Here is a 24,358-nt window from a genome sequence, read left to right as displayed (position 1 = left end):
GGCCTAACTGGCTGTTTTAGCAGCTGCTGTCTGTGTGACACCATTTCTCCTCCTCCTTCAGTGGCTGACAGAGCTGGGTACCTGATGGGTCTGAATTCTGCAGAAATGCTGAAAGGCCTGTGCTGTCTAAGGGTGAAGGTTGGGAACGAATATGTCACTAAAGGGCAAAATGTCCAGCAGGTAATGGAGATGCTCTGAATTCGAATGGCTCACGTATTTTGCTATTTGAACCGCCATCCTAAAGTTCTTTCGGTTGCAGGAATCAGAAACACATATGAAACTGGCTTCAGCATGAAGGGGGAATTCATTCTTAGGCCTCAGGGGTAACTCAAGGAGTGCCTTGGGTGCCATGAGGGTCTGGAGCCAGGAAGTGAAGAGCCCTCCAGAGCCAGGCAGCCTCTTTCCAGCTCCTTCTTGGGGCACCGTGGGCTGTCTTCTCTCTCCTGCTCTGCTGTGTTCTCACTAGGTGGGTAAGCTTTCTCCACCTCTCCTGCCCGTGGCCACCCCAGAACTCCCAAGTTTACATCTCCGTGGTTCCAGCCTCACCCTGAGACTGAGACCAGCATCCTTTGATCCCAATTCCAAATTCTCAGGAGAGACGTGCCGTTTAGCCCAACTTGGGCCAAATGTCCACCTCTGGTTCAATTAGGTGTGGCCGGGGCTAGAGTCACGTGTTACAACCAAGGTTGGTAGAAAACAATCTTTGTAAATGGGATAGACCTCATGGAACTGAGCTGATGTCTCAACATAGATTTAATATTAGACTGAAATATATGAAACTGCCAATCTCCAGCTGCTTTTGACTTTCAAGACGTGAACTTTGTATGTTTCAACTTAATACAATCATAAAAACATTAATTTGAGGGTTGAGTGGATGTTCTTTTTTTCAAGGTGACCAATTCGGTGGGCGCTCTGGCCAAAGCCGTCTACGAGAAGATGTTCCTGTGGATGGTCACCCGCATCAACCAGCAGCTGGACACCAAGCAGCCCAGGCAGTTCTTCATCGGGGTCTTGGACATCGCTGGCTTTGAGATCTTTCATGTGAGTTGTTGGCATCAATGACAAGCCCCAAAGCACCCTTCCGCTTTGTGTCTGCTTTGCTGAGTCTCCGCTGGATTTTCCAAACTCACTCAAACTCTTTGCTATTCGAAATACCCAGTTCAACAGCCTGGAGCAGCTGTGCATCAACTTCACCAACGAGAAACTGCAACAGTTTTTCAACCACCACGTGTGCGTGCTGGAGCAGGAGGAGTACAAGAAGGAGGGCATCGAGTGGACGTTCATCGACTTCGGGATGGACCTGGCCGCCTGCATTGAGCTCATCGAGAAGGTAAAGAAGCGCTGCTCTCCAGGGACAGCTCCACCTTGGTTGGACCACCACCTCTTTACTCGAACTCTTTTCTGCTAATAGATTGGCTCCCCTAAACCCACTCCCCCAGGCTCTGAGCCTGCGGATAGCTGACTTCCCTGTGCAGGAAGGGTAAATGTTTGGAGAGCACAGAGAATCTGTTCAGACACTTAAAGAGGTGTGTGGGTGATTACGATCCAAGGGCTCAGTTGTCCCTGAGAATGTGCATGGAGCCCAGGGCTGACTGGGCACAAGGTCTGGGAGGGTCCCAAGTGCAGGAGCTTCTGTCCCCATCGGGCTGGCGTGTGTCACCCTGTCAGTATGTGGATGTGCTCTCCAACCCGGAAGCTCTCAGAACCACCTACAACTGGGATGTTACGGAGGCTTCCTCATGTAGGCACGATCAATCATTAACTCCATGTCCAGCCCCTCGCCCCTCGCCCCTCTCTGGAGGGTGCGGGCAGAGGACTGGAAATCCCAAGCTTCTAACCATGGCTTGGTCTTCCTGGTGGCCAGCCCCCATCCAGGAGCGCACCCAGCGTCGCCTCAATAGAACAAGAGATGCTCCTGGTACCCTTATCGCTAAGGAAAATTGCAAAGGCTTCAGAAGCTCTGTGCCAGGAACCAGGGACAGAGACCAATACACAATGTTTCTGTTACCTCACAGTGAGCTACCTTTATATACATGCAATTTCATTCCATGCTCTTTTGTTCAACAAATACTAAATTAGAACCTACCATATGCCGAGCACTGTTCTGTCATCGCACCAAACAGACCAACAGCCTTGTTCTCACAGCGCTTACATCCCAGTGTTCCTAGTAACAGAGTGACAGCACCAAAGAAGTTGTCCTTGCCTCCTACAGATGATGGAGTCATTGGGATGTACTAGTAAATGCTGAGGATAGTCGGTTATCCTCCTTCCAGCCTATGGGCATCTTCTCCATCCTGGAAGAGGAGTGCATGTTCCCCAAGGCCACAGACACCTCCTTCAGGAACAAGCTGTATGACCAGCACTTGGGCAAGTCCAACAACTTCCAGAAGCCCAAGCCTGCCAAAGGCAAGGCTGAGGCCCACTTCTCCCTGGTGCACCATGCGGGCACCACGGACTACAACATTGCCGGCTGGCTGAACAAGAACAGGGACCCCCTGAACGAGACCGTGGTCGGGCTGTACCAGAAGTCTTCGCTGAAGCTGCTGTCCTTCCTTTCTTCCAACTATGCTGGTGCAGAAGCAGGTGAAATTTTTTTTTAATTCCCCCTGTGGAAACTCTGTGTAATTACTCGTAACTCATGAAGAACCAGTAGTTGGACATGAGCTTCAGGTTGAGCTTGGTTTATTTGTCTGTCTCTGATCTCTGTTTTTCTTTCTCCTACTTCTATTCTTCCTCTTCCTTAAGAGATTAAGCTCTAACCATATGACCCAGCAATTCCACTCCTGGGTATATATCCAAAAAAACCAAAAACACTAATTGGAAAAGATACGTGCACTCCGATATTCATAGCAGCATTATTTACAATTGCCAAGGTATGCAAGCAACCTAAGTGTCCATCACCAGATAAATGGATAAAGAAGATGTGACATATATATATATATATATATATATATATATATATATATATATATATATATATATATAATGGAATATTACTCAGCCATAAAAAAGAATGAAATTTTACCATTTGCAGCAACATGGATGGACTTGGAGGGCATAATGCTAAATGAAATAAGTCAGACAGAGAAAGATAAATACTGTATGATATCACTTATATGTGGAATCTAAAAAATACAACCAACTGGTGAATAAGACAAATAAGAAGCAGACTCACAGATATAGAGAACAAACTAGTGGTTACCAGTGGGGAGAGGGAAGGGGGAGGGGCAATACAAGGGTGGGAGGGAAAAAGGGTTATTATGGGATTATATGAAATCATGTTGTGAAACTTGTGAAAATTGTAAAGCACTGTAGAATTTAAAGAAATTTTCATTCAATAAAAAATAAATTGAATTTTTAAGTCAAAAAAAATTTTTTTTAAAGAGATTGAGTTCTATGGAGGTGAACAGGGCCTCCCAGTGGACACAGTAGCCAATACCACATTCTTTAATAGTTTTTTTCTTACTGAGATATAATTCATATAGCATAAAATTCACCCTTTAAAAAATTCAGTGGTGGGACTTCCCTGGTGGCGCAGTGGTTAAGAATCCGCCTGCCAATGCAGGGGACACGGGTTTGAGCCCTGGTCCGGGAAGATCCCACATGCCGCGGAGCAACTAAGCCCCTGCGCCACAGCTACTGAGCCTGCGCTCTACAGCCCGTGCTCTTCAAGGAGAGAAGCCACCACAATGACAAGCCCACGCACCACAATGAAGAGTAGCCCCCGCTCACCACAGCTAGAGAAAGCCCGTGCACAGCAACGAAGGAAGACCCAACACAGCCAAAAACAAAATAAATAAATAAATTCATTAAAAAAAAATTCAGCTGTTTTTGGTATATTTATGGGTTGTGCAACCATTACCACTACGTAATTCCAGAACATTTTCATCACGCCAGTAACCCTTCAGCAGCCACTTTCCACCTGCCTCCTTCCCAGCTTGTGGCAGCTGCCAAACTACTTTCTGTCTCTATGAATTTGCCTATTCTGGATGTTTCATATAAGTGGAATCATACACTATATGGTCTTTTGTGTCTGGCTTCTTTCACTTAGCTTAACGTTCTTCAGGTGTCCATGTTGCAGCAAGTGTCAGCAATTCATTTCTTTTTATAGGTAAATAATATTCCACCGTGTGGATCTTACACAATTTTGTCTATCCACTCATCAGTTGATGGACCTCTACGTTTTCTCCACTTTTGGGTACTATGAATAATGCTGCTATGAACATTTTATAGAAGTTTCTATGTGGACATTGTTAATTCTTTTGGGTACATACCTAGGAATGGAACTACAGAATCCTATGGTAACTCTATGTTTAACTTTTTGAGGAACTTCCAGACCATTTTCCCAAATGGCTGCACAAGCCGGTATCACTTGTTAAGATTACCTATATATTTTTTAAGTAATTTCCAGAATAAGGTTTAAAAATTATGGACTATTTTAAACGCATTTATTTAACAAATTAATGCTTTTAATTCATGCAATATAATCATTCATTAGATAGTTTTTTACAATTAATGTCTAGTGTATTGGGCAGTATAACATAAAAATGGGCATAACTTTAAACTTGAATGATGAACACCATCTTCTTCAAATCTAATTAGGGCATCTCTGTAACTGTATTGCATAACCTCACTTAGCAATGATGCCAGGACTCTACACATAAGCTCCTGTGTAGGCATGAACCTGGGGAAGTGGCTTTCCTGCCTCTCCTCCCCACCCAAACACATGGTCATGCTAGACCCTGGGGACAAAGAGGGTGGAGTGAGAGGAGGGTGGGGGAAATGAGACATGAAATTTCCCCAAGGGCTGAATCTTGATTACATATCAGAAGCTAAATCTGAAATTGAGCCATTCAGAAAAAGTAGACCCAATATCACCGATGCCACATTAAGCTGGGTTGTTCCTTCTAGACAAGAAAAAAATTGACTTGTAGAATATTCTGAGAAACTTCAGTTGTATTACTTTCAGTTACTTCCTCATGAAGAGATAAACAGGGACTCAAGAATTTTTAAAAGGGACACTCATGAAAGAAACCACACTCACCAAGAGGAACATCTCAATCTTGCCAACTATTCAGTTGGATTTCATGTCTGATGTCTAAAGGAAAAGATTCTCCTTGGATACAGAGAGTCTAAATTAATACTCCCAGTTAAATGCCACCCATATCCCACCCCACTCCGTTCCCACAGTGATAAAAATCAGTGTTCCCAAATCTGAGTAGTTTAGAGGAATTTTAAGAATCAGGATACGGAAATGAACAAACCAAAAAACCTCAGCTCTCCTATGTCAAAAGAAAACCAAACTTTCACTTCAGGGTTTGGAGGAAGCGGTTTAGAAAGGCCACCACTGACAAAACGGTGCACTGTTAGTGGAGATGTAAATTTGTGCAGCCACTACAGAAAACAGTATAGAGATTCCTTTAAAAATTAAAAATAGAACTACCATATGATCCAGCAATTCCACTTCTGGGTATATACCCAAAGGAAATGAAATTACTATCCCAAAGAGATACTCCCACATTCATTGTGGCATTATTTAGAATAGCCAAGACATGGAAACGATCTAAGTGTCCACTGATGGATAACTGGATAAAGAAAAGGTCATATATAATGGAATATTATTCAGCCATAGAAAAGAATGAAATCTTGCCATTGGCAACAGTGGACCTTGAGGGCGTTATGCTATGTGAAATAAGTCAGACACAGAAAGACAGATCCTGTATAATCTCACGTATATGTGGAATCTTAAAAAACAAACTCATAGCAACAGAGATCAGATCTGTGGTTGCCAGAGGTGGCGGGTGAGAGGTGGAAGAACTGGGTGAAAGGGGTTAAAAGGTACAAACTTCCAATTATGACATAAATAAGTTCCGTGGTTGTTAAGTACAGCATGGTAACTGTAGTTAATTACACTGTGTTGTATATTTGAAAGTTGCTAAGAGAGTAGAGCTTAAAAGCTCTCATCACAAGGGCTTCCCTGGTGGCGCAGTGGTTGAGAGTCTGCCTGCCAATGCAGGGGACACGGGTTCGAGCCCTGGTATGGGAGGATCCCACATGCCGCGGAGCAACTGGGCCCGTGAGCCACAACTCCTGAGCCTGCGCGTCTGGAGCCTGTGCTCCGCAACAAGAGAGGCCGCGATAATGAGAGGCCCGCGTGCCGCGATGAAGAGTGGCCCCCACTTGCCGCAACTAGAGAAAGCCCTCGCACAGAAACGAAGACCCAACACAGCCATAAAAAAAAAATCTCATCACAAGAAAAAGAAACTGTAAGTGAAGGGATAGATGTTAAGTAGACCTAATGCTGTGATCATTTTGCAATATATACATATATCAAATCATTATGTTGTACACCTTAAACATATACAGTGTTATATGTCAGTTACATCTCAATAAAACTGGTGGGGCAGGTGGGTAGGAAAGGCCACCACTGTGTCCTCAGGACTCACTGGACACATCCTCTTGTGTCTGTCTCCAGGCGACGCCGGGGTGAGCAAGAAGGGCGGGAAGAAGAAGGGCTCCTCTTTCCAGACCGTGTCCGCTGTGTTCAGGGTTTGTTTTTTGGCAACTTCCACATTCGGTTGTATTTCTGCCCAGTGCAACGGCGTTTGCTAAGGTTAATGTGCTTCTTCTGGTTTGTGTCTCAGGAAAATTTAAACAAATTGATGGCCAATTTAAGGAGCACTCATCCTCACTTTGTGCGATGTCTGATTCCCAATGAGACCAAGACTCCTGGTGAGTAAGAATCCATCAGAACAGGACTCCCTGAAACGTATGCAAAATTCTGTGGGTGTGGGTGTGGGTGCACACGTGAGTATGTACATGTGTCTGTGTGCACGTGCATGTGTGTTTCCCTGAGGACAGGCTCATGATAGCCTTTATCACTTCTCAGTCTATGAAATAGGGCTGCCAGATTTGGCAAATTAAAACCACTGAGACGCCCCATTAAATTCGAATTTCAGATGAGACAATGAAAAATTTCTTAGTATAAATATGACCCATGCAATATTTGGGATATACTTATACTAAAAAAAAAAAAAAGGATTTACTGTTTCTCTGAAATTCAAATTCAACTGGGCATCCTGGGCATATTTTATCTGGCATCCCTACTATGAAATTATATCCAAAATATTATGTACATATATAGGTACATTAAATCCATACCTTTCATAAAATTCTTAAAAACCTTTCCCCCCAAAGTGAAGAGCCACTATATTTGGCAAATAATCAGCTTAGGTGTTCCATAATAAAAACAGCATCAATAACAACTGTTTTCTGAGCCTAATGCAGTCCCATTATTATGTTATCTCTACTGTTTACAACACTTCACTGCAAGATAAGCATAATCATCTCCATTTTATAAATGAGAAAACTGAGAGTCAGAGACCAGGTATATAGACATAGAACACCATGTGGTACAGTAGACGTTTAACCATCACCAATCCTGGATTCACAAATATGGCTGAGTTTCAGGGCCATTTGTCACAAAGGAAAGAACAAACCATCACACAGACTGTGGCTATGAGGCAGCTCTCTCACCAGCCAAGCTGTTGAATCCCAAAGGCTGGGCTTCGGGCATCAAGGTCCTGCTTCAGCAATGTTACAGGAGAGCAGAGGAATTAGATGATCAAGGAAAAGATCCCAGCTCCACCTATTACTGCCCAAGGGACCGCAGCTGAGTCCTTTAGCTTTCTGGTCTATAAAAGGAGGATTAAAATGGCATTTTCTTTATGCATTCACTTAGTTATTAACTCATTTATTTATTGAGTGAGCGCTTATAAAGTGTTGACTCATTTTGTAAATATTAACTCATTTAACCCGCCTTAGAGGGCTGTTGTGAGAATTAAATAAGCCAGTACACATAAAGCATTTGAAACAGGTCCCATCACAAGAACAAAAAAATTGTAACTATGTATGTTGACAGAGGTTAACCAGACTTATTGTGGTGATCATCTCAAAATATATACAAATATCGAATCAATATGTTGTACACCTGAAACTAGTAAAATGTTATATGCCAATTACACCTCAGGTTTTTTTTTCACACACACACACTGTATTTTATTTTTACAAGAGATAAATAGACTGACACCAAGCATCGTACATGGATGACCACAACAAAAGCAACAATGATTGCAATTACCAAACATGAAACACACTCATACTATGTCATAATATTGACATTCAGTCCAGTAATCCTCCAATGTAACAGCTCCTTTACTTTGCAGTGAAAATTGATTTGTATATTCTTTGCCTCTGAGTCCTTGTGGGATTTTTTTTTTTAATTCAGACAGAAAGTCACAAAAATTATACTCATCCTCATCAGTTCACTCAGTCCCATGTAATTAATTTTTTTGTTCATCTTGATCTTTTGTTAGCACTTTTATGAGTTCATCAGTTTTTCATTAGAGTTCTGAAAATGCTTATTCATTCAGTTCAGCTGTACAGTCAGTTACCAGAAACCTGTACTCGTCAGAGTCTTTTCCATGAATTTCTTGAAGATGAAACCCTTTTATAGGAACATATTTGCAAAAGCATCAGAGTACACCCAGAACTGTCTGTAAATGACAAAAGACTTAAAAATGACCACAGTTAAAGATCTGATGAAAGTTCATAATAATGCAGTTGACAAGAAAATTAGTTATTTCTGAGATATACATTTTAAAGTAATAACTAGGATTATGACTTATAACATTATACCAGAACATATAAGATTTTTAGAAATTTCATGTAATGTCTGAAACATTTATATTAACATATTTCCATACAAATAACCCAATGAAAGTTTAGTATTAGTTGTTTTGTTTGTTTTTTTTTTATACTGCAGGTTCTTATTAGGCATCAATTTTATACACATCAGTGTATACATGTCAATCCCAATCGCCCAATTCAGCACACCACCATCCCCACCCCACCGCAGTTTTCCCCCTTTGGTGTCCATATGTCCGTTCTCTACATCTGTGTCTCAACTTCTGCCCTGCAAACCGGCTCATCTGTACCATTTTTCTAGGTTCCACATACATGTGTTAATATACGATATTTGTTTTTCTCTTTCTGACTTACTTCACTCTGTACGACAGTCTCTAGATCCATCCACGTCTCAACCAATGACTCAATTTCGGTCCTTTTTATGGCTGAGTAATATTCCATTGTATATATGTACCACAACTTCTTTATCCATTCGTCTGTTGATGGGAATTTAGGTTGCTTCCATGACCTGGCTATTGTAAATAGTGCTGCAGTGAACATTCGGGTGCATGTGTCTTTTTGAATTACGGTTTTCTCTGGGTATATGCCCAGTAGTGGGATTGCTGGGTCATATGGTAATTCTAATTTTAGTTTTTTAAGGAACCTCCATATTGTTCTCCATAGTGGCTGTATCAATTTACATTCCCACCAACAGTGCAAGAGGGTTCCCTTTTCTCCACACCCTCTCCAGCATTTGTTGTTTGTAGATTTTCTGATGATGCCCATTCTAACTGGTGTGAGGTGATACCTCATTGTAGTTTTGATTTGCATTTCTCTAATAATTAGTGATGTTGAGCATCTTTTCATGTGCTTCGTGGCCGTCTGTATGTCTTCTTTGGAGAAATGTCTATTTAGGTCTTCTGCCCATTTTTGGATTGGGGTGTTTGTTTCTTTAATATTGAGCTGAATGAGCTGTTTATATATTTTGGAGATTAATCCTTTGTCCGTTGATTCGTTTGCAAATATTTTCTCCCATTCTGAGGGTTGTCTTTTCGTCTTGTTTATGGTTTCCTTTGCTGTGCAAAAGCTTTGAAGTTTCATTAGGTCCCATTTGTTTATTTTTGTTTTTATTTCCATTACTCTAGGAGGTGGATCAAAAAAGATCTTGCTGTGATTTATGTCAAAGAGTGTTCTTCCTATGTTTTCCTCTAAGAGTTTTATAGTGTCCATTCTCACATTTAGGTCTCTAATCCATTTTGAGTTTATTTTTGTGTATGGTGTTAGGGAGTATTCTAATTTCATTCTTTTACATGTAGCTGTCCAGTTTTCCCAGCACCACTTATTGAAGAGACTGTCTTTTCTCCATTGTATATCTTTGCCTCCTTTGTCATAGATTAGTTGACCATAGGTGCGTGGGTTTATCTCTGGGCTTTCTATCTTGTTCCATTGATCTATGTTTCTGTTTTTGTGCCAGTACCATATTGTCTTGATTACTGTAGCTTTGTAGTATAGTCTGAAGTCAGGGAGTCTGATTCCTCAAGCTCCATTTTTTTCCCTCAAGACTGCTTTGGCTATTCGGGGTCTTTTGTGTCTCCATACAAATTTTAAGATGATTTGTTCTAGCTCCGTAAAAAATGCCATTGGTAATTTGATAGGGATTGCATTGAATGTGTAGTTTGCTTTGGGTAGTATAGTCATTTTCACAATGTTGATTCTTCCAATCCAAGAACATGGTATATCTCTCTATCTGTTGCTATCATCTTTAATTTCTTTCATCAGTGTCTTATAGTTTTCTGCATACAGGTCTTTTGTCTCCCTAGGTAGGTTTATTCCTAGGTATTTTATTCTTTTTGTTGCAGTGGTAAATGGGAGTGTTTCCATAATTTCTCTTTCAGATTTTTCATCATTAGTGTATAGGAATGCAAGAGATTTCTGTGCATTAATTTTGTATCCTGCAACGTTACCATATTCATTAATTAGCTCTAGCAGTTTTCTGGTGGCAGTTTTAGGATTCTCTATGTATAGTATCATGTCATCCGCAAACAGTGACAGTTTTACTTCTTCTTTTCCAATTTGTATTCCTTTTATTTCTTTTTCTTCTCTGATTGCCGTGGCTAGGACTTCCAGAACTATGTTGAATAATAGTGGTGAGAGTGGACATCCTTGCCTCGTTCCTGATCTTAGAGGAAATGCTTTCAGTTTTTCACCATTGAGAATGATGTTTGCTGTGGGTTTGTCGTATATGGCGTTTATTATGTTGAGGTAGGTTCCCTCTGTGCCCACTTTCTGGAGAGTTTTTATCAAAAATGGGTGTTGAATTTTGTCAAAAGCTTTTTCTGCATCTATTGAGATGATCATATGGTTTTTATTCTTCAATTTGTTAACATGGTGTATCACATTGATTGATTTGCGTATATTGAAGAATCCTTGCATCCCTGGGATAAATCCCACTTGATCGTGGTGTATGATCCTTTTAATGTGTTGTTGGATTCTGTTTGCTAGTATTTTGTTGAGGATTTTTGCATCTATATTCATCAGTGATATTGGTCTGTAATTTTCTTTTTTTGTAGTGTCTTTGTCTGGTTTTGGTATCAGGGTGATGGTGGCCTCATAGAATGAGTTTGGGAGTGTTCCTTCCTCTGCAATTTTTTGGAAGAGTTTGAGAAGGATAGGTGTTAGCTCTTCTCTAAATGTTTCATAGAATTCACTTGTGAAGCCATCTGGTCCTGGACTTTTGTTTGTTGGAAGATTTTTAATCACAGTTTCAATTTCATTGCTTGTGATTGGTCTGTTCATATTTTCTGTTTCTTCCTGGTTCAGTCTTGGAAGGTTATACCTTTCTAAGAATTTGTCCATTTCTTCCAGGTTGTCCATTTTATTGGCATAAAGTTGCTTGTAGTAGTCTCTTAGGATGCTTTGTATTTCTGCGGTGTCTGTTGTAACTTCTCCTTTTTCATTTCTGATTTTATTGATTTGAGTCCTCTCCCTCTTTTTCTTGATGAGTCTGGCTAATGGCTTATCAATTTTGTTTATCTTCTCAAAGAACCAGCTTTTAGTTTCATTGATTTTTGCTATTGTTTCCTTCATTTCTTTTTCATTTATTTCTGATCTGATCTTTATGATTTCTTTCCTTCTGCTAGCTTTGGGGTTTTTTTGTTCTTCTTTCTCTAATTGCTTTAGGTGCAAGGTTAGGTTGTTTATTCGAGATGTTTCCTGTTTCTTGATGTAGGCTTGTATAGCTATAAAATTCCCTCTTAGAACTGCTTTTGCTGCATCCCATAGGTTTTGGGTCGTCGTGTTTTCATTGTCATTTGTCTCTAGGTATTTCTTGATTTCCTCTTTGATTTCTTCAGTGATCTCTTGGTTATTTAGTAACGTATTGTTTAGCCTCCATGTGTTTGTCTTTTTTACGTTTTTTCCCCTGTAATTCCTTTCTAATCTCATAGTGTTGTGGTCAGAAAAGATGCTTGATATGATTTCAATTTTCTTAAATTTACCGAGGCTTGATTTGTGACCCAAGATGTGATCTATCCTGGAGAATGTTCCGTGCGCACTTGAGAAGAACGTGTAATCTGCTGTTTTTGGATGGAATGTCCTATAAATATCAATTAAATCTATCTGGTCTATTGTGTCATTTAAAGCTTCTGTTTCCTTATTTATTTTCATTTGGGATGATCTGTCCATTGGTGTAAGTGAGGTGTTAAAGTCCCCCACTATTATTGTGTTACTGTCAATTTCCTCTTTTGTAGCTGTTAGCAGTTGCCTTATGTATTGAGGTGCTCCTATGTTGGGTGCATATCTATTTATAATTGTTGTATCTTCTTCTTGGATTGCTCCCTTGATCATTATGTAGTGTCCTTCCTTGTCTCTTGTAACATTCTTTATTTTAAAGTCTATTTTATCTGATATGAGTATAGCTACTCCAGCTTTCTTTTGATTTCCATTTGCATGGAATATCTTTTTCCATCCCCGCACTTTCAGTCTGTATGTGTCCCTAGGTCTAAAGTGGGTCTCTTGTAGACAGCATATATATGGGTCTTGTTTTTGTATCCATTCAGCAAGCCTGTGTCTTTTGGTTGGAGCATTTAGTCCATTCACGTTTAAGGTAATTATCGATATGTATGTTCCTATGACCATTTTCTTAATTGTTTTGGGTTTGTTTTTGTAGGTCCTTTTCTTCTCTTGTGTTTCCCACTTAGAGAAGTTCCTTTAGCATTTGTTGTAGATCTGGTTTGATGGTGCTGAATTCTCTTAGCTTTTGCTTGTCTGTAACGCTTTTGATTTCTCCATCAAATCTAAATGAGATCCTTGCCGGGTAGAGTAATCTTGGTTGTAGGTTCTTCCCTTCCATCACTTTAAGTATATCATGCCACTCCCTTCTGGCTTGCAGAGTTTCTGCTGAGAAATCAGCTGTTAACCTTATGGGAGTTCCCTTGTATGTTATTTGTCGTTTTTCCCTTGCTGCTTTCAATAATTTTTCTTTGTCTTTAATTTTTGCTACTTTGATTACTATGTGTCTCGGCGTGTTTCTCCTTGGGTTTATCCTGTATGGGACTCTCTGCGCTTCCTGGACTTGGGTGGCTATTTCCTTTCCCATGTTAAGGAAGTTTTCAACTATAATCTCTTCAAATATTTTCTCTGGTCCTTTCTCTCTCTCTTCTCCTTCTGGGACCCCTATAATGCGAATGTTGTTGCGTTTAATGTTGTCCCAGAGGTCTCGTAGGCTGTCTTCATTCCTTTTCATTCTTTTTTCTTTAGTCTGTTCCGCAGCAGTGAATTCCACCATTCTGTCTTCCAGGTCACTTATCCGTTCTTCTGCCTCAGTTATTCTGCTATTGATCCTTCTAGTGTAGTTTTCATTTCAGTTATTGTATTGGCCATCTCTGTTTGTTTGTTCTTTAATTCTTCTAGGTCTTTGTTAATCATTTCTTGCATCTTCTCAATCTTTGCCTCCATTCTTATTCCGAGGTCCTGGATCATCTTCACTATCATTATTCTGAATTCTTTTTCTGGAAGGTTGCCTATCTCCACTTCATTTAGTTGTTTTTCTGGGGTTTTTTCTTGTTCCTTCATCTGGTATATAGCTCTCTGCCTTTTCATCTTGTCAATCTTTCTGTAACTGTGGTTTTTGGTCCACAGGCTGCAGGATTGTAGTTTTTCTTGCTTCTGCTGTCTGCCCTCTGGTGGTTGAGGCTACCTAAGAGGCTTGATGGGAGGCTCTGGTGGTGGGTAGAGCTGACTGTTGCTGTGGCGGTCAGAGCTCCGTAAAACTTTAATCCACTTGACTGTTGATGGGTGGGGCTGGGTTCCCTCCCTGTTGGTTGTTTTGCCTGAGGCAACCCAACACTGGAGCCTACCTGGGCTCTTTGGTGGGGCTAATGGCAGACTCTGGGAGGGCTCACGCCAAGGAGTACTTCCCAGAACCTCCGCTGCCAGTGTCCTTGTCCCCACGGTGAAACAGAGCCAGCCCCCGCCTCTGCAGGAGACCCTCCAACACTAGCAGGTACATCTGGTTCAGTCTCCCCCGGGGTCACTGCTCCTTCCCCCGGGTCCCAATGCGCACACTCTTCCGTGTGCGCCCTCCAAGAGTGGGGTCTCTGTTTCCCCCAGTCCTGTAGAAGTCCTGCAATCAATTCCTACTAGGCTTCAAAGTCTGATTCTCTATGAATTCCTCCTCCCGTTGCTGGACCCCCAGGTTGGGAAGCCTGACGTGGGGCTCAGAACCTCCACTCCAGTGGGTGGACTTCTGTGGAATAAGTGTTCGCCAGTCTGTGAGTCACCCACCCAGCAGTTATGGGATTTGATTTTACTCTGATTGCGCCCCTCCTACCGTCTCACTGTGGCTTCTCCTCTGTCCTTGGACGTAGGGTATCCTCCTTGGTGAAGTCCAGTGTCTTCCTGTCGATGATTGTCCAGCAGCCAGTTGTGATTCTGGTGCTCTCGCAAGAGGGAGTGAGAGCACGTCCTTCTACTCCGCCATCTTGGTTAATCCCTCACACCTCAATGTTTTTTAAATGCTGGTAGATAGCACTACAACAATAGTTGTAGGTGAATTTAAATAAACTCTGTCAGTTCATGATTAATGAGGTAGACCAAAATATGTAAGAGTGCATGCAATATAATAAATTATATGGTCAGTCTGATCAATAGATCTCAAACACAATACTCTCATGATAGAGAAGACTTCTTTGTGTATTCCCATGAAACTCTTACAACTGATTTATTAGGCCACCAAGGAACTAATAAAATAAAATAAAACAAAAGAAAATAGGGCCAAACACATTGTGAACACTCAGTAAATGTTGGCTGTCAATTATAGTAATAATAATATGACTATTATTATCATAAGAATAATAATAATTATGAGAAGCATTTCTAGATGGAGACAACCATTCCATCTTCATCACGCTCAAGGGCCATGAACAGGGCAGAGATTAATATTTTGGTTTTTAGTCCTATGGTTATGGGGTGCTAGAGTCTCCCCAAGGCATTGAGATTATTTCTACTGTGAGACTGTAGGCAGGGTCCAGCCTCCATCCCCATCCCTCTGGAAAGGAACTGGCCTCAAACCTTCCCACTCAAGTCTGGGCGTGTTGGGGTGTCTCATCGTGCCCAGATAACCAAAGGAAACAAGGAAAAAGCCAAACATGCCCCGGGCCATTCTCTCCCCAGGCGTGATGGACCACCACTTGGTCCTGCACCAGCTGCGCTATAACGGGGTCCTGGAGGGCATCCGGATTTTCAGGAAAGGGTTCCCCAGCCGGATCCTCTATGTTGACTTCAAACAGCGGTAGGTCACCTGTCTTTGCAGCTCTCTCCTTTTGAGGGTACCTTTTGCATTCCCCACAGGCACTCCTGGAGCTGGATGTTTGGTGAGCTCACAAGCCTCCCAGGGTTTCCCTGGGATTCTTGACTTTTTTTTTTTTAATAACCTTAGTGAGATCTTTTATTTATTCATTTTTTTGGTTATGATTTTTTTTTAAGTAAATTATAATTACATTTTTTTTTATTTTTACTTTTTATTTATTTATGGCTGTGTTGGGTCTTTGTTTCTGTGCGAGGGCTTCCTCCAGCCGCGGCAAGTGGGGGCCACTCTTCATCGTGGTGCATGGGCCTCTCACTGTCGCGGCCTCTCTTGTTGAGGAGCACAGGCTCCAGACACACAGGCTCAGCAATCGTGGCTCACGGGCCCAGTCGCTCCGCGGCATGCGGGATCCCCCCAGACCAGGGCTCGAACCCGCGTCCCCTGCATTGGCAGGCAGACTCTCAACCACTGCACCACCAGCAAAGCCCCGGTTATGATTTTTTTTAACTTTTTATTTTATATTGGAGCATGGGTGATTAACAATGTTGTGTTAGTTTCAGGTGTACAGCAAAGTGATTCAGTTATACATGTATCTATTTTTTTTTCAAATTCTTTTCCTGTTTAGGCTGTTTCATAATATTGAGCAGAGTTCCCTGTGCTATACAGTAGGTCCTTGTTGGTTATCTGTTTTATATACAGCAGTGTGTACATGTCAATCCCAAACTCCCTAACTATCCCTGCCCATTCCCGACCCTAACCTGGGATTCTTTTGCTGGGGAGATGACCCTATGCAGAGGGCTGGGCTGGCCCCAAGTGATTCCAAGGTCAGCTCCCAGACCACTCTGGAGAAGGAGAAGAGTGAGATGAAGATGGAGACTGATGACCTGGCCAGTAACATCGAGACCATCTCCAAGTCAAAGGTACCTGATGCTTCTGCAAACGCTACGCAGTACATCCACCTGCCCGGTGGGCGTGTGTAGTTCACTGCCTCCAACTCACTGCATGTTCCAAACAGAAACCCTCTCCCACTCCCACCTACTCCTCGTTCCCCAAATTCATTCAAGTCACCCAAACCCTGATCCAAAGATCTGCTACCACTCAAGGTCTTATCACCCATACAGTCTTTCCCGAAAGCTTCCAATCCGTCTGGCATTTTCTAGAACTAAACTCGTGGATGGATTGCACCAAGGAGCCTTGCTGGGCCCACCACCTTCTTAGCCCACAATATTAGTCCCGGGGAGGCAGAGCCAGTGTGACATTATGCATGACATCAGGGGTGGATCCAGGTTTTGTGGCGCTTGAAGCACATAAAATTCAGGAGAGGAGGGCCTCTTTAAGAAAAATGTACACAACATTATGAATACAAAATGAAGCATGAAAGTAAATATTTACTTAGAATGAGAAAAATAAGCCACAAATTACTGGTGCTTTGGAGACTCAGGTCATGGTCTTCTGAGAACTCTTCTGGCCATGTGCCGGAAATGCCTACCTAGAAATATATTCTTGTTTGCACCCAGCTTCCCATCCTCATCTAGAACCTTCTGCATTATCTGGGGCCCATGCAAAAGAGGGCCCTGAAGCTTAAACTTCACCCACCTCTGCATGTAACTTCCAAGGAAAGGCTTCCTCAGACAGCAACTTGTGCTCCTGAATTCAAAAGCTACCCTCATTCCTGGGTGCTCGAGGCTGCACTTGGGCGGCTCAGCTGGGCTGGAAAAAGCAGTGACCCCAGATGAGGGGCTGTGGGCCTCCTGCAGAGGGTTGCCCAAAAGGTCCGGGTGTCTGTGGAGAAAAGAAACAGGAGATTTGGATCAGAGAATTAAAGTGGCCTCCATGGTACCCCTTGCTGTCCTTGTTTAGGGTCTGGGTTCACACTGCCCATGATTTCTCTTGATTTCTTCCTCACTCCCTGACTGCAACTCCTTTTTCTCTCTTTCTGATTTCCCCATTTTTCTGCCCTTCTTGGGTTTTGTCTCCCTCTAAGAAGTTGTGTTTGTATTCTCTCTCTCTCTCTCTCTCTCTCCCCCTCTCCCCAAGCCAGGCCAGGTTGCTGAGTTACAAGAAACCCCAGGATCACCCACATGCTGTGCCTATCAACAGCACCTCTTTACAACCTCCCTGTCACCACCACTGCTGTCTGCTTTCCGTTTTCAATTTTTAAATACAGTGCCAGAGGCACTTTATATTGCTTTATATGTTTAAAGTTGGTGTAGCCTTTGATCTTTCTCCTTGTGAGTCAACATCCCTTGTCCAACTCCCCTGATTTAATTATTTCATGTTCATATGTCTTCTTCTCAAAGATACCCTAAGCTCCTTGAGGGTTTCCTTTGAATCTAATATCGCTTCCTCTCCTGCTGCCATATCACACTTGGCAGTCTAAAGACGAATACATGCTTGATGTATTTATTTTATGTTATATGAGGTGAGAGGAGGAAGGAAGAGGTCTACAACATATATGAGGTTTTTAAACAAACTTCAAAAAAAATACAGGCCACCTGGAGGCTGTGGGGTGAATCCCCCCATGCCATCTCCTTTTTAATAATTAAATAAAATGCTCAACACCATCACCTGAATATATTGCTTGCACACAGGCATATCAGAAGGTAATATTATTCACATCAGTAGAATTACTATACTGTAAGAAGATCCCATGGTTCCTTTGAGTGTCATCTTCTCAAAGGTTTGTTTACAAACCAGTAAATACTTATCTATCAAAAGCTGATGTTCCAAGATATTGGTGATTAAGCAGCAATCACACATAAAAATAAAGAAAACCTGAAATGACCAATTTTTTAAACTGACCTTTATGTGTTCTGTATTTTTATTCTTATTTTACCTAATGAGAAGCTAAACTGTCAAACGGTTCAATACTGGGCACCAGGGACCCATTCTTCCCATTCATGTGGGCTTTTTCTTTTCTTTTCAAAGAGTAATGTGGAAAGAATGTGCCGGACTGTGGAAGACCAATTTAATGAAATCAAGGCCAAGGATGACCAACAGACACAGTTAATCCATGATCTGAACATGCAGAAGGCGAGGCTGCAGACCCAAAATGGTGAGGATGGGCAGGGCCCGGTGATCCCACTGGGCCGTGGGAGAGGGTGGTCCAAACTCTGACGCGGGGCCATATCTGTTTGCCAGGGGAGCGGAGCCACTGAGTGGAAGAGAAGAAGGCTGTGATTTCACGGCTAACCAAAAGCTAGCAGGCCCTCACCCGGCAGCTGGAGGAGCTTAAGAGGCAGCGAGAAGAAGAAACCAAGGTAAGGATGGTTGCCTCTGTTTAGGAAGGCAGAGTCAGGTAGAACCTGAGAAGTCACAAGGCCGACTGGGGGCACTGCTGCATCATGAAGTCTGATGCTCCTCCTCTCTTCCTTGGAGTAGAAGGAACCTGTTCTTGGAGGTTACAGGACCTTGGCATTGGATCTCCTTCTTCAGAGCTAGAAAACTCTCCCAGGGTGCTCCATCCCCAGAGCTCCTCTCTTCCCCACTGGAGGGGCTGATAAACTCCCCTCCCCAGCCAGGGGTATCCCCTCCCCATCACTGTACTAGCTTGGGCATCTCTGCCTCTGTGCATTCTTTCACTCTGCCCAGCAATTCATCCCAGCCCCTTGAAATGCCCTCCTCTTTCTCCTTCATCACTCTTTGTGTATCACCAGCTACAACACCCACATTTAAGCCCCCCTCCTCCAAAAGACCACATTTGGAGCACCCTTGGGACATTTGCATAAACATGAACACCATTATCACCCTCTTGACGTCAATATCAAGATATTTATGTTTATAATTCATGTCTTCCCACTAATCTGTAAACTTCTAAAGGGCAAGAATTATTTTTCCCCACTGTCACGGTAAACAGTAAGTACAGCACACAGAACAGTGCACACAGTAGGTGCTTAGTAAATGCTGTTGATGGGTGTTTGAGCACTAGAATAGGAATCCAGAAGTCCGCAAAACTGCATGAGTGTAATTCTGAGGTTACCATGTGCCAGCTAAAACTTACAGGGCAGTCTCTTGGAATTCCACCACATTCCATCTGCCCCTTCTAAAAAAGAAGTGCTATATTTGTCTCCCATCTTCCTATTATAGGGTAGGGGTATTTGGTAGACTGGGTGGAGGCAGGGGGAGTGGAGAGAACCAGAACCTGAGAAGGTCCATTACAGTAGCAAGGCTGTCCTCTGGCCAGGATGCAGCTAAGCTTTCCTTCCTGGGCAAAATTTTGTTGTTTACTTGTGTCTTTAAAAGGATAAAAATGTATGAGTTATTGCACTGGGTTGACCAGAAAGTATTTTGTGACCATTATAATGAGAGCTACATTGTCTTCCCGACCAGGTAGGAGTGAGTGATGGAGGCCTCTGGGCATGTCCCCCTCCTGCTTGGGAAGAGGTGGCAGAGCTGTGGAAACTGCATAGCTCATGTCAGAGTTCCTGGGTGGGGACACAGCCCACTGGTGACACCAAAAGATGCTTTTGGGGTTTTCATGGTCACAGTACTCCATAACACTGCATTAAGTAGTGAGAAAATTATTCCCTTTCCAATTCTACTTCAATTCTTCTGATTAAATAAGGAAAAGGTCTCACTTTGGATACCATCTCTCTAACACTGGTGTATCTTCCTCATTAAGACGCAGAGAGTAGGCCTCAGACACAGAGGCACAGCAGCAAAGTACTTCACCAGGAGGTGATAACACCGCCTTACCTCCATTGCATTTATTATGGTTATCTTCTGTTTATGGCAAATGTTAATGGTTTTCCATTTAAATAAATATATTTAAATATAATAAAGTAGTCAACTTCTTAAAAAAAGAAGTAAATAAAACAGGAGATATACTGCTACAGCAAAGTTTGTGAAGTCAGCAAGGGAGTGATTCAAGTTGGGAAACACTGGTTGAAACAAAAAGACCTTAACTTGGAAAATGGCCACACATTTTTGCAATTTGTCACCACTGTGATTCTGCAGGCCAAGAGCGCCCTGGCCCACGCCCTGCGGTCCTCCCGCCACGACTGTGACCTGCTGCGGGGACAGTATGAGGAGGAGCAGGAAGCCAAGGCCGAGCTGCAGAGGGCGCTGTCCAAGGCCAACAGCGAGGTGGCCCAGTGGAGAACCAAGTACGAGACGGACGCCATCCAGCGCACAGAGGAGCTGGAGGAGGCCAAGCAGGGGCTCCCAGGTTACAGGAAGAGAGACGACCCTAAGACACAAGGGAAGGGACAGAGGACAGACCTTCTCTTCCTCCCCAGGCCTGTGAGTTTTCTTAAACACGCAGACCTGCTCTCCCTGCCCCTCTCCCAGGGTACTTGCCCATGGCGCCTCCTAGGTGACTGCTTTGCCCATTTGGGGATTCTTCAGGTGACACTTACTGTCCAATCATCAAACTCTAGGTCTTATCAAGTTCCAGTCCTTCATAGATGGCTCAGTTCCCTTCTGATCGGATAATTACTTCTGAAAAGGTCCACCTTTGTCAACAACAACAAACCTGGTTCTCTTAGGAAAAAACTGGCCCAGAGGCTCCAAGAAGCAAAGGAAAACACAGAGAATGTGAACTCCAAGTGTGCTTCCTTGGAGAAAACCAAGCAGAGGCTCCAGGGAGAGGTGGACGTCCAGATGCTGGATTTGGAGCGGGCCAACACCGCCTACGCCTGCTGCACAAGACGCGGAGGAACTTCAATAAGGTCCTTCCCACCGATTGACAGTAGCCGCCATGCAAGACACGTGTGAGATGCACGCCTTCGGGGCGGCCCCCAGCATTCTCCCCATCACAGATATATAACAGCCCCCAGCTGTCTCAGCATCCCAGGTATGTGACAGTCCCCATCTCTCTCCCCATCACAGGTATGTGACAGCCCCCAGCACTCTCCCCATCACAGGTGTGTGACATCCCCCAGCTCTCTCCCCATTACAGGTCAGTAACAGCCCCCAGCTCTCTCCCCATCACAGGTTTGTGACAGTCCCCATCTCTCTCCCCATCACAGGTGTGTGATAGACCCCAGCTCTCTCCCCATCAAAGTTGAGAGACAGCCCCCGGCTCTCTCCCCATCACAGGTGCCTTACAGCCCCCAACTCTCTCCCCATCACAGGTATGTGACAGACCCCAGTATCTCCACATCACAGGTATGTGACAGCCACGACTTGTCTCTGCATCACAAATATGTGTGAGCCCCAGCTCACTCCCCATCACAGGTGTTTCACAGTCCCCATCTCTCTCCCCGTCACAGGTGTGTGACAGCCCCGAGCTCTCTCCCCGTTACAGGTATGTGACAGCCCCCAGCTCTCTCCCCATCACAGGTGAGTGACAGCCCCCAGCTCTCTCCCCATCTCAGGTATGTGACAGCCCCCAGCTGTTTCCGCATCACAGGTGCCTAACAGCCCCCAACTCTCTCCCCATCACAGGTATGTGACAGCCCCCACCTAGCTCCACATCACAGGTATGTGACAGCCCCCAACTCTCTCCCCAGCACAGGTATTTGACAGTCCCCATCTCTCTCCCCATCACAGGAATGTGACAGCCCCAAGCTCTCCCCCATCACAGGTATGTGAGAGCCCCCAGCTGTCTCCGCATCACAGGTGCCTGACAGCCCCCAACTCTCTCCCCATCACAGGTATGTGACAGTCCCCAGCTGTCTCCACATCACAGGTATGTAACAGCCACCAGCTGTCTACGCATCACAGGTGAGTGACAGCCCCCAGCTCTCTCCCCATCACAGGTATGTGACAGCCCCCAGCTCTCTCCCCATCACAGGTGTTTGACAGTCCCCATCTCTCTCCCCATCACAGGTGTGTGACAGCCCCCAGCTCTCTCCCCATCACAGGTGTGTGACAGCCCCCATCTCTCTCCCCATCACAGGTGTGTGACAGCCCCCAACTCTCTCCCCATCACAGGTATGTGACAGCCCCCAGCTGTCTCCGCATCACAGGTGCCCGACAGCCCCCAACTCTCTCCCCATCACAGGTATGTGATAGGCCCCAGCTCTCTCCCCATCACAGGTGAGTGACAGCCCCCAGCTCTCCCCATGATAGGTATGTGACAACCCACAGCTATGTCCGCCTCATAGGTGCGTGACAGCCCCAACCCTCTCCCCATTACAGGTATGTGATAGACCCCAGCTGTCTCCACATCACAGGTATGTGACAACCCCAAGCTCTCTCCCCATCACAGGTGTGTGACCTTCCCCAGCTGTCTCCATATCACAGGTGCGTGACAACGCCCAACTCTCTCCCCTTCACAGGTGGGTGACAGCCCCCAGCTCTCTCCCCATCACAGGTGAGTGACAGCCCCCATCTCTCTCCCCATTACAGGTGAGTGACAGCCCCCAGCTCTCTCCCCATCACAGGTGAGTGACAGCCCCCAGCTCTCTCCCCATCACAGGTTCGTGACAGCCCCCAGCACTCTCCCCATCACAGGTATGTGACAGCACCCAGCTCTCTCCCAATCACAGGTATGTGAGAACCCCCCAGCTGTCTCCGCATTACAGGTGCCTGACAGCCCCCATCTCTCTCCCCATCACAGGTATATGGCAGCCCCCAGCTGTCTCCACATCACAGGTATGTGACAGCCCCCAGGTGTCTCCACCTCACAGGTGCCTAACAGCCCGCAACTCTCTCCCCATCACAGGTATGTGACAAACCCCACCTCTCTCCACATCACAAGTGCCTGACAGCCCCCAACTCTCTCCCCATCACCGGTGAGTTACAGCCCCCAGCACCCTTCCCAATCACATGTATGTGACAGCCTCCAGCTCTCTCCCCAGCACAGGTGAGTGACAGCCCCCAGCTCTCTCCCCAGCACAGGTATTTGACAGTCCCCATCTCTCTCCCCATCACAGGTGTGTGACAGTCCCCATCTCTCTCCCCATCACAGGTGTGTGACAGCCCCCAGCTCTCTCCCCATCACAGGTGAGTGACAGCCCCCAGCTATCTCCCCATCACAGGTGAGTGACAGCCCCCAGCTATCTCCCCATCACAGGTGAGTGACAGCCGCCAGCTCTCTCCCCATCACAGGTGTATGAAAGCCCCCAACTCTCTCCCCATCACAGGTATGTGACAGACCCCAGTATCTCCACATCACAGGTATGTGACAGCCACTAGTTGTCTCCGCATCACAAGTATGTGTGAGCCCCAGCTCTCTCCCGATCACAGGTGTTTGACACTCCCCATCTCTCTCCCCTTCACAGGTGTGTGAGAGCCCCCAACTCTCTCCCAATCACAGGTGAGTGACAGCCCCCAGCACTCTCCCCATCACAGGTGTGTGACAGCCCCCAACTCTCTCCCCTTCACAGGTGTGTGACAGCCCCCAACTCTCTCCCCATCACAGGTATGTGACAGCCCCCAGCTGTCTCCGCATCACAGGGGCCTGACAGCCCCCAACTCTCTCCCCATCACAGGTATGTGATAGCCCCCAGCTCTCTCCCCATCACAGGTGAGTGACAGAACCCAGCTCTCCCCATGATAGGTATGTGACAACCCACAGCTATGTCCGCCTCATAGGTGCGTGACAGCCCCAACTCTCTCCCCATCACAGGTATATGACAGGCCCCAGCTGTCTCCACATCACAGGTATGTGACAGCCCACTGCTCTCTCCCCATTATAGGTATGTGACATCCCCCAGCTGTCTCCAAATCACAGGTATGTGACAACCCCAAGCTCTCTCCCCATCACAGGTGTGTGACCGTCCACAGGTGTCTCCATATCCCAGGTGCGTGACAACGCCCAGCTATCTCCCCTTCACAGGTGGGTGACAGCCCCCAGCTATCTCCCCTTCACAGGTGAGTGACAGCCACCATCTCTCTCCCCATTACAGGTGAGTGACAGCCCCCAGCTCTCTTCACATCACAGGTGAGTGACAGCCCCCAGCTCTCTCCCCATCACAATTG

The 24,358-nt window shown here is 44.8% G+C and overlaps 1 protein-coding gene across 1 annotated transcript in view; it reads left to right on the top strand.

The window, feature by feature from the left end:
* The window catches only part of LOC118894497 (myosin-13-like), a 21,245-nt gene extending 2,638 nt beyond the window's left edge, over nucleotides 1–18,607 (top strand). Inside the window, exons 2-10 of the mRNA XM_036850804.1 lie at nucleotides 62–180; nucleotides 892–1,041; nucleotides 1,160–1,330; nucleotides 2,274–2,583; nucleotides 6,476–6,549; nucleotides 6,645–6,732; nucleotides 15,358–15,475; nucleotides 17,107–17,326; nucleotides 18,419–18,607. Of these exons, the coding sequence (XP_036706699.1) occupies nucleotides 62–180; nucleotides 892–1,041; nucleotides 1,160–1,330; nucleotides 2,274–2,583; nucleotides 6,476–6,549; nucleotides 6,645–6,732; nucleotides 15,358–15,475; nucleotides 17,107–17,326; nucleotides 18,419–18,607 (1,439 nt within the window). The remainder of the gene's footprint in view (nucleotides 1–61; nucleotides 181–891; nucleotides 1,042–1,159; nucleotides 1,331–2,273; nucleotides 2,584–6,475; nucleotides 6,550–6,644; nucleotides 6,733–15,357; nucleotides 15,476–17,106; nucleotides 17,327–18,418) is intronic.
* Nucleotides 18,608–24,358: the final 5,751 nt, after the last annotated feature.

This window comes from Balaenoptera musculus, chromosome 4 (genome assembly GCF_009873245.2).
Source record: "Balaenoptera musculus isolate JJ_BM4_2016_0621 chromosome 4, mBalMus1.pri.v3, whole genome shotgun sequence".
In the NCBI taxonomy this organism is placed as follows: Eukaryota; Metazoa; Chordata; class Mammalia; order Artiodactyla; family Balaenopteridae; genus Balaenoptera; species Balaenoptera musculus.
Note: the sequence above shows the minus strand (reverse complement) of the source record. Positions and strands in the feature narration are given on the sequence as shown.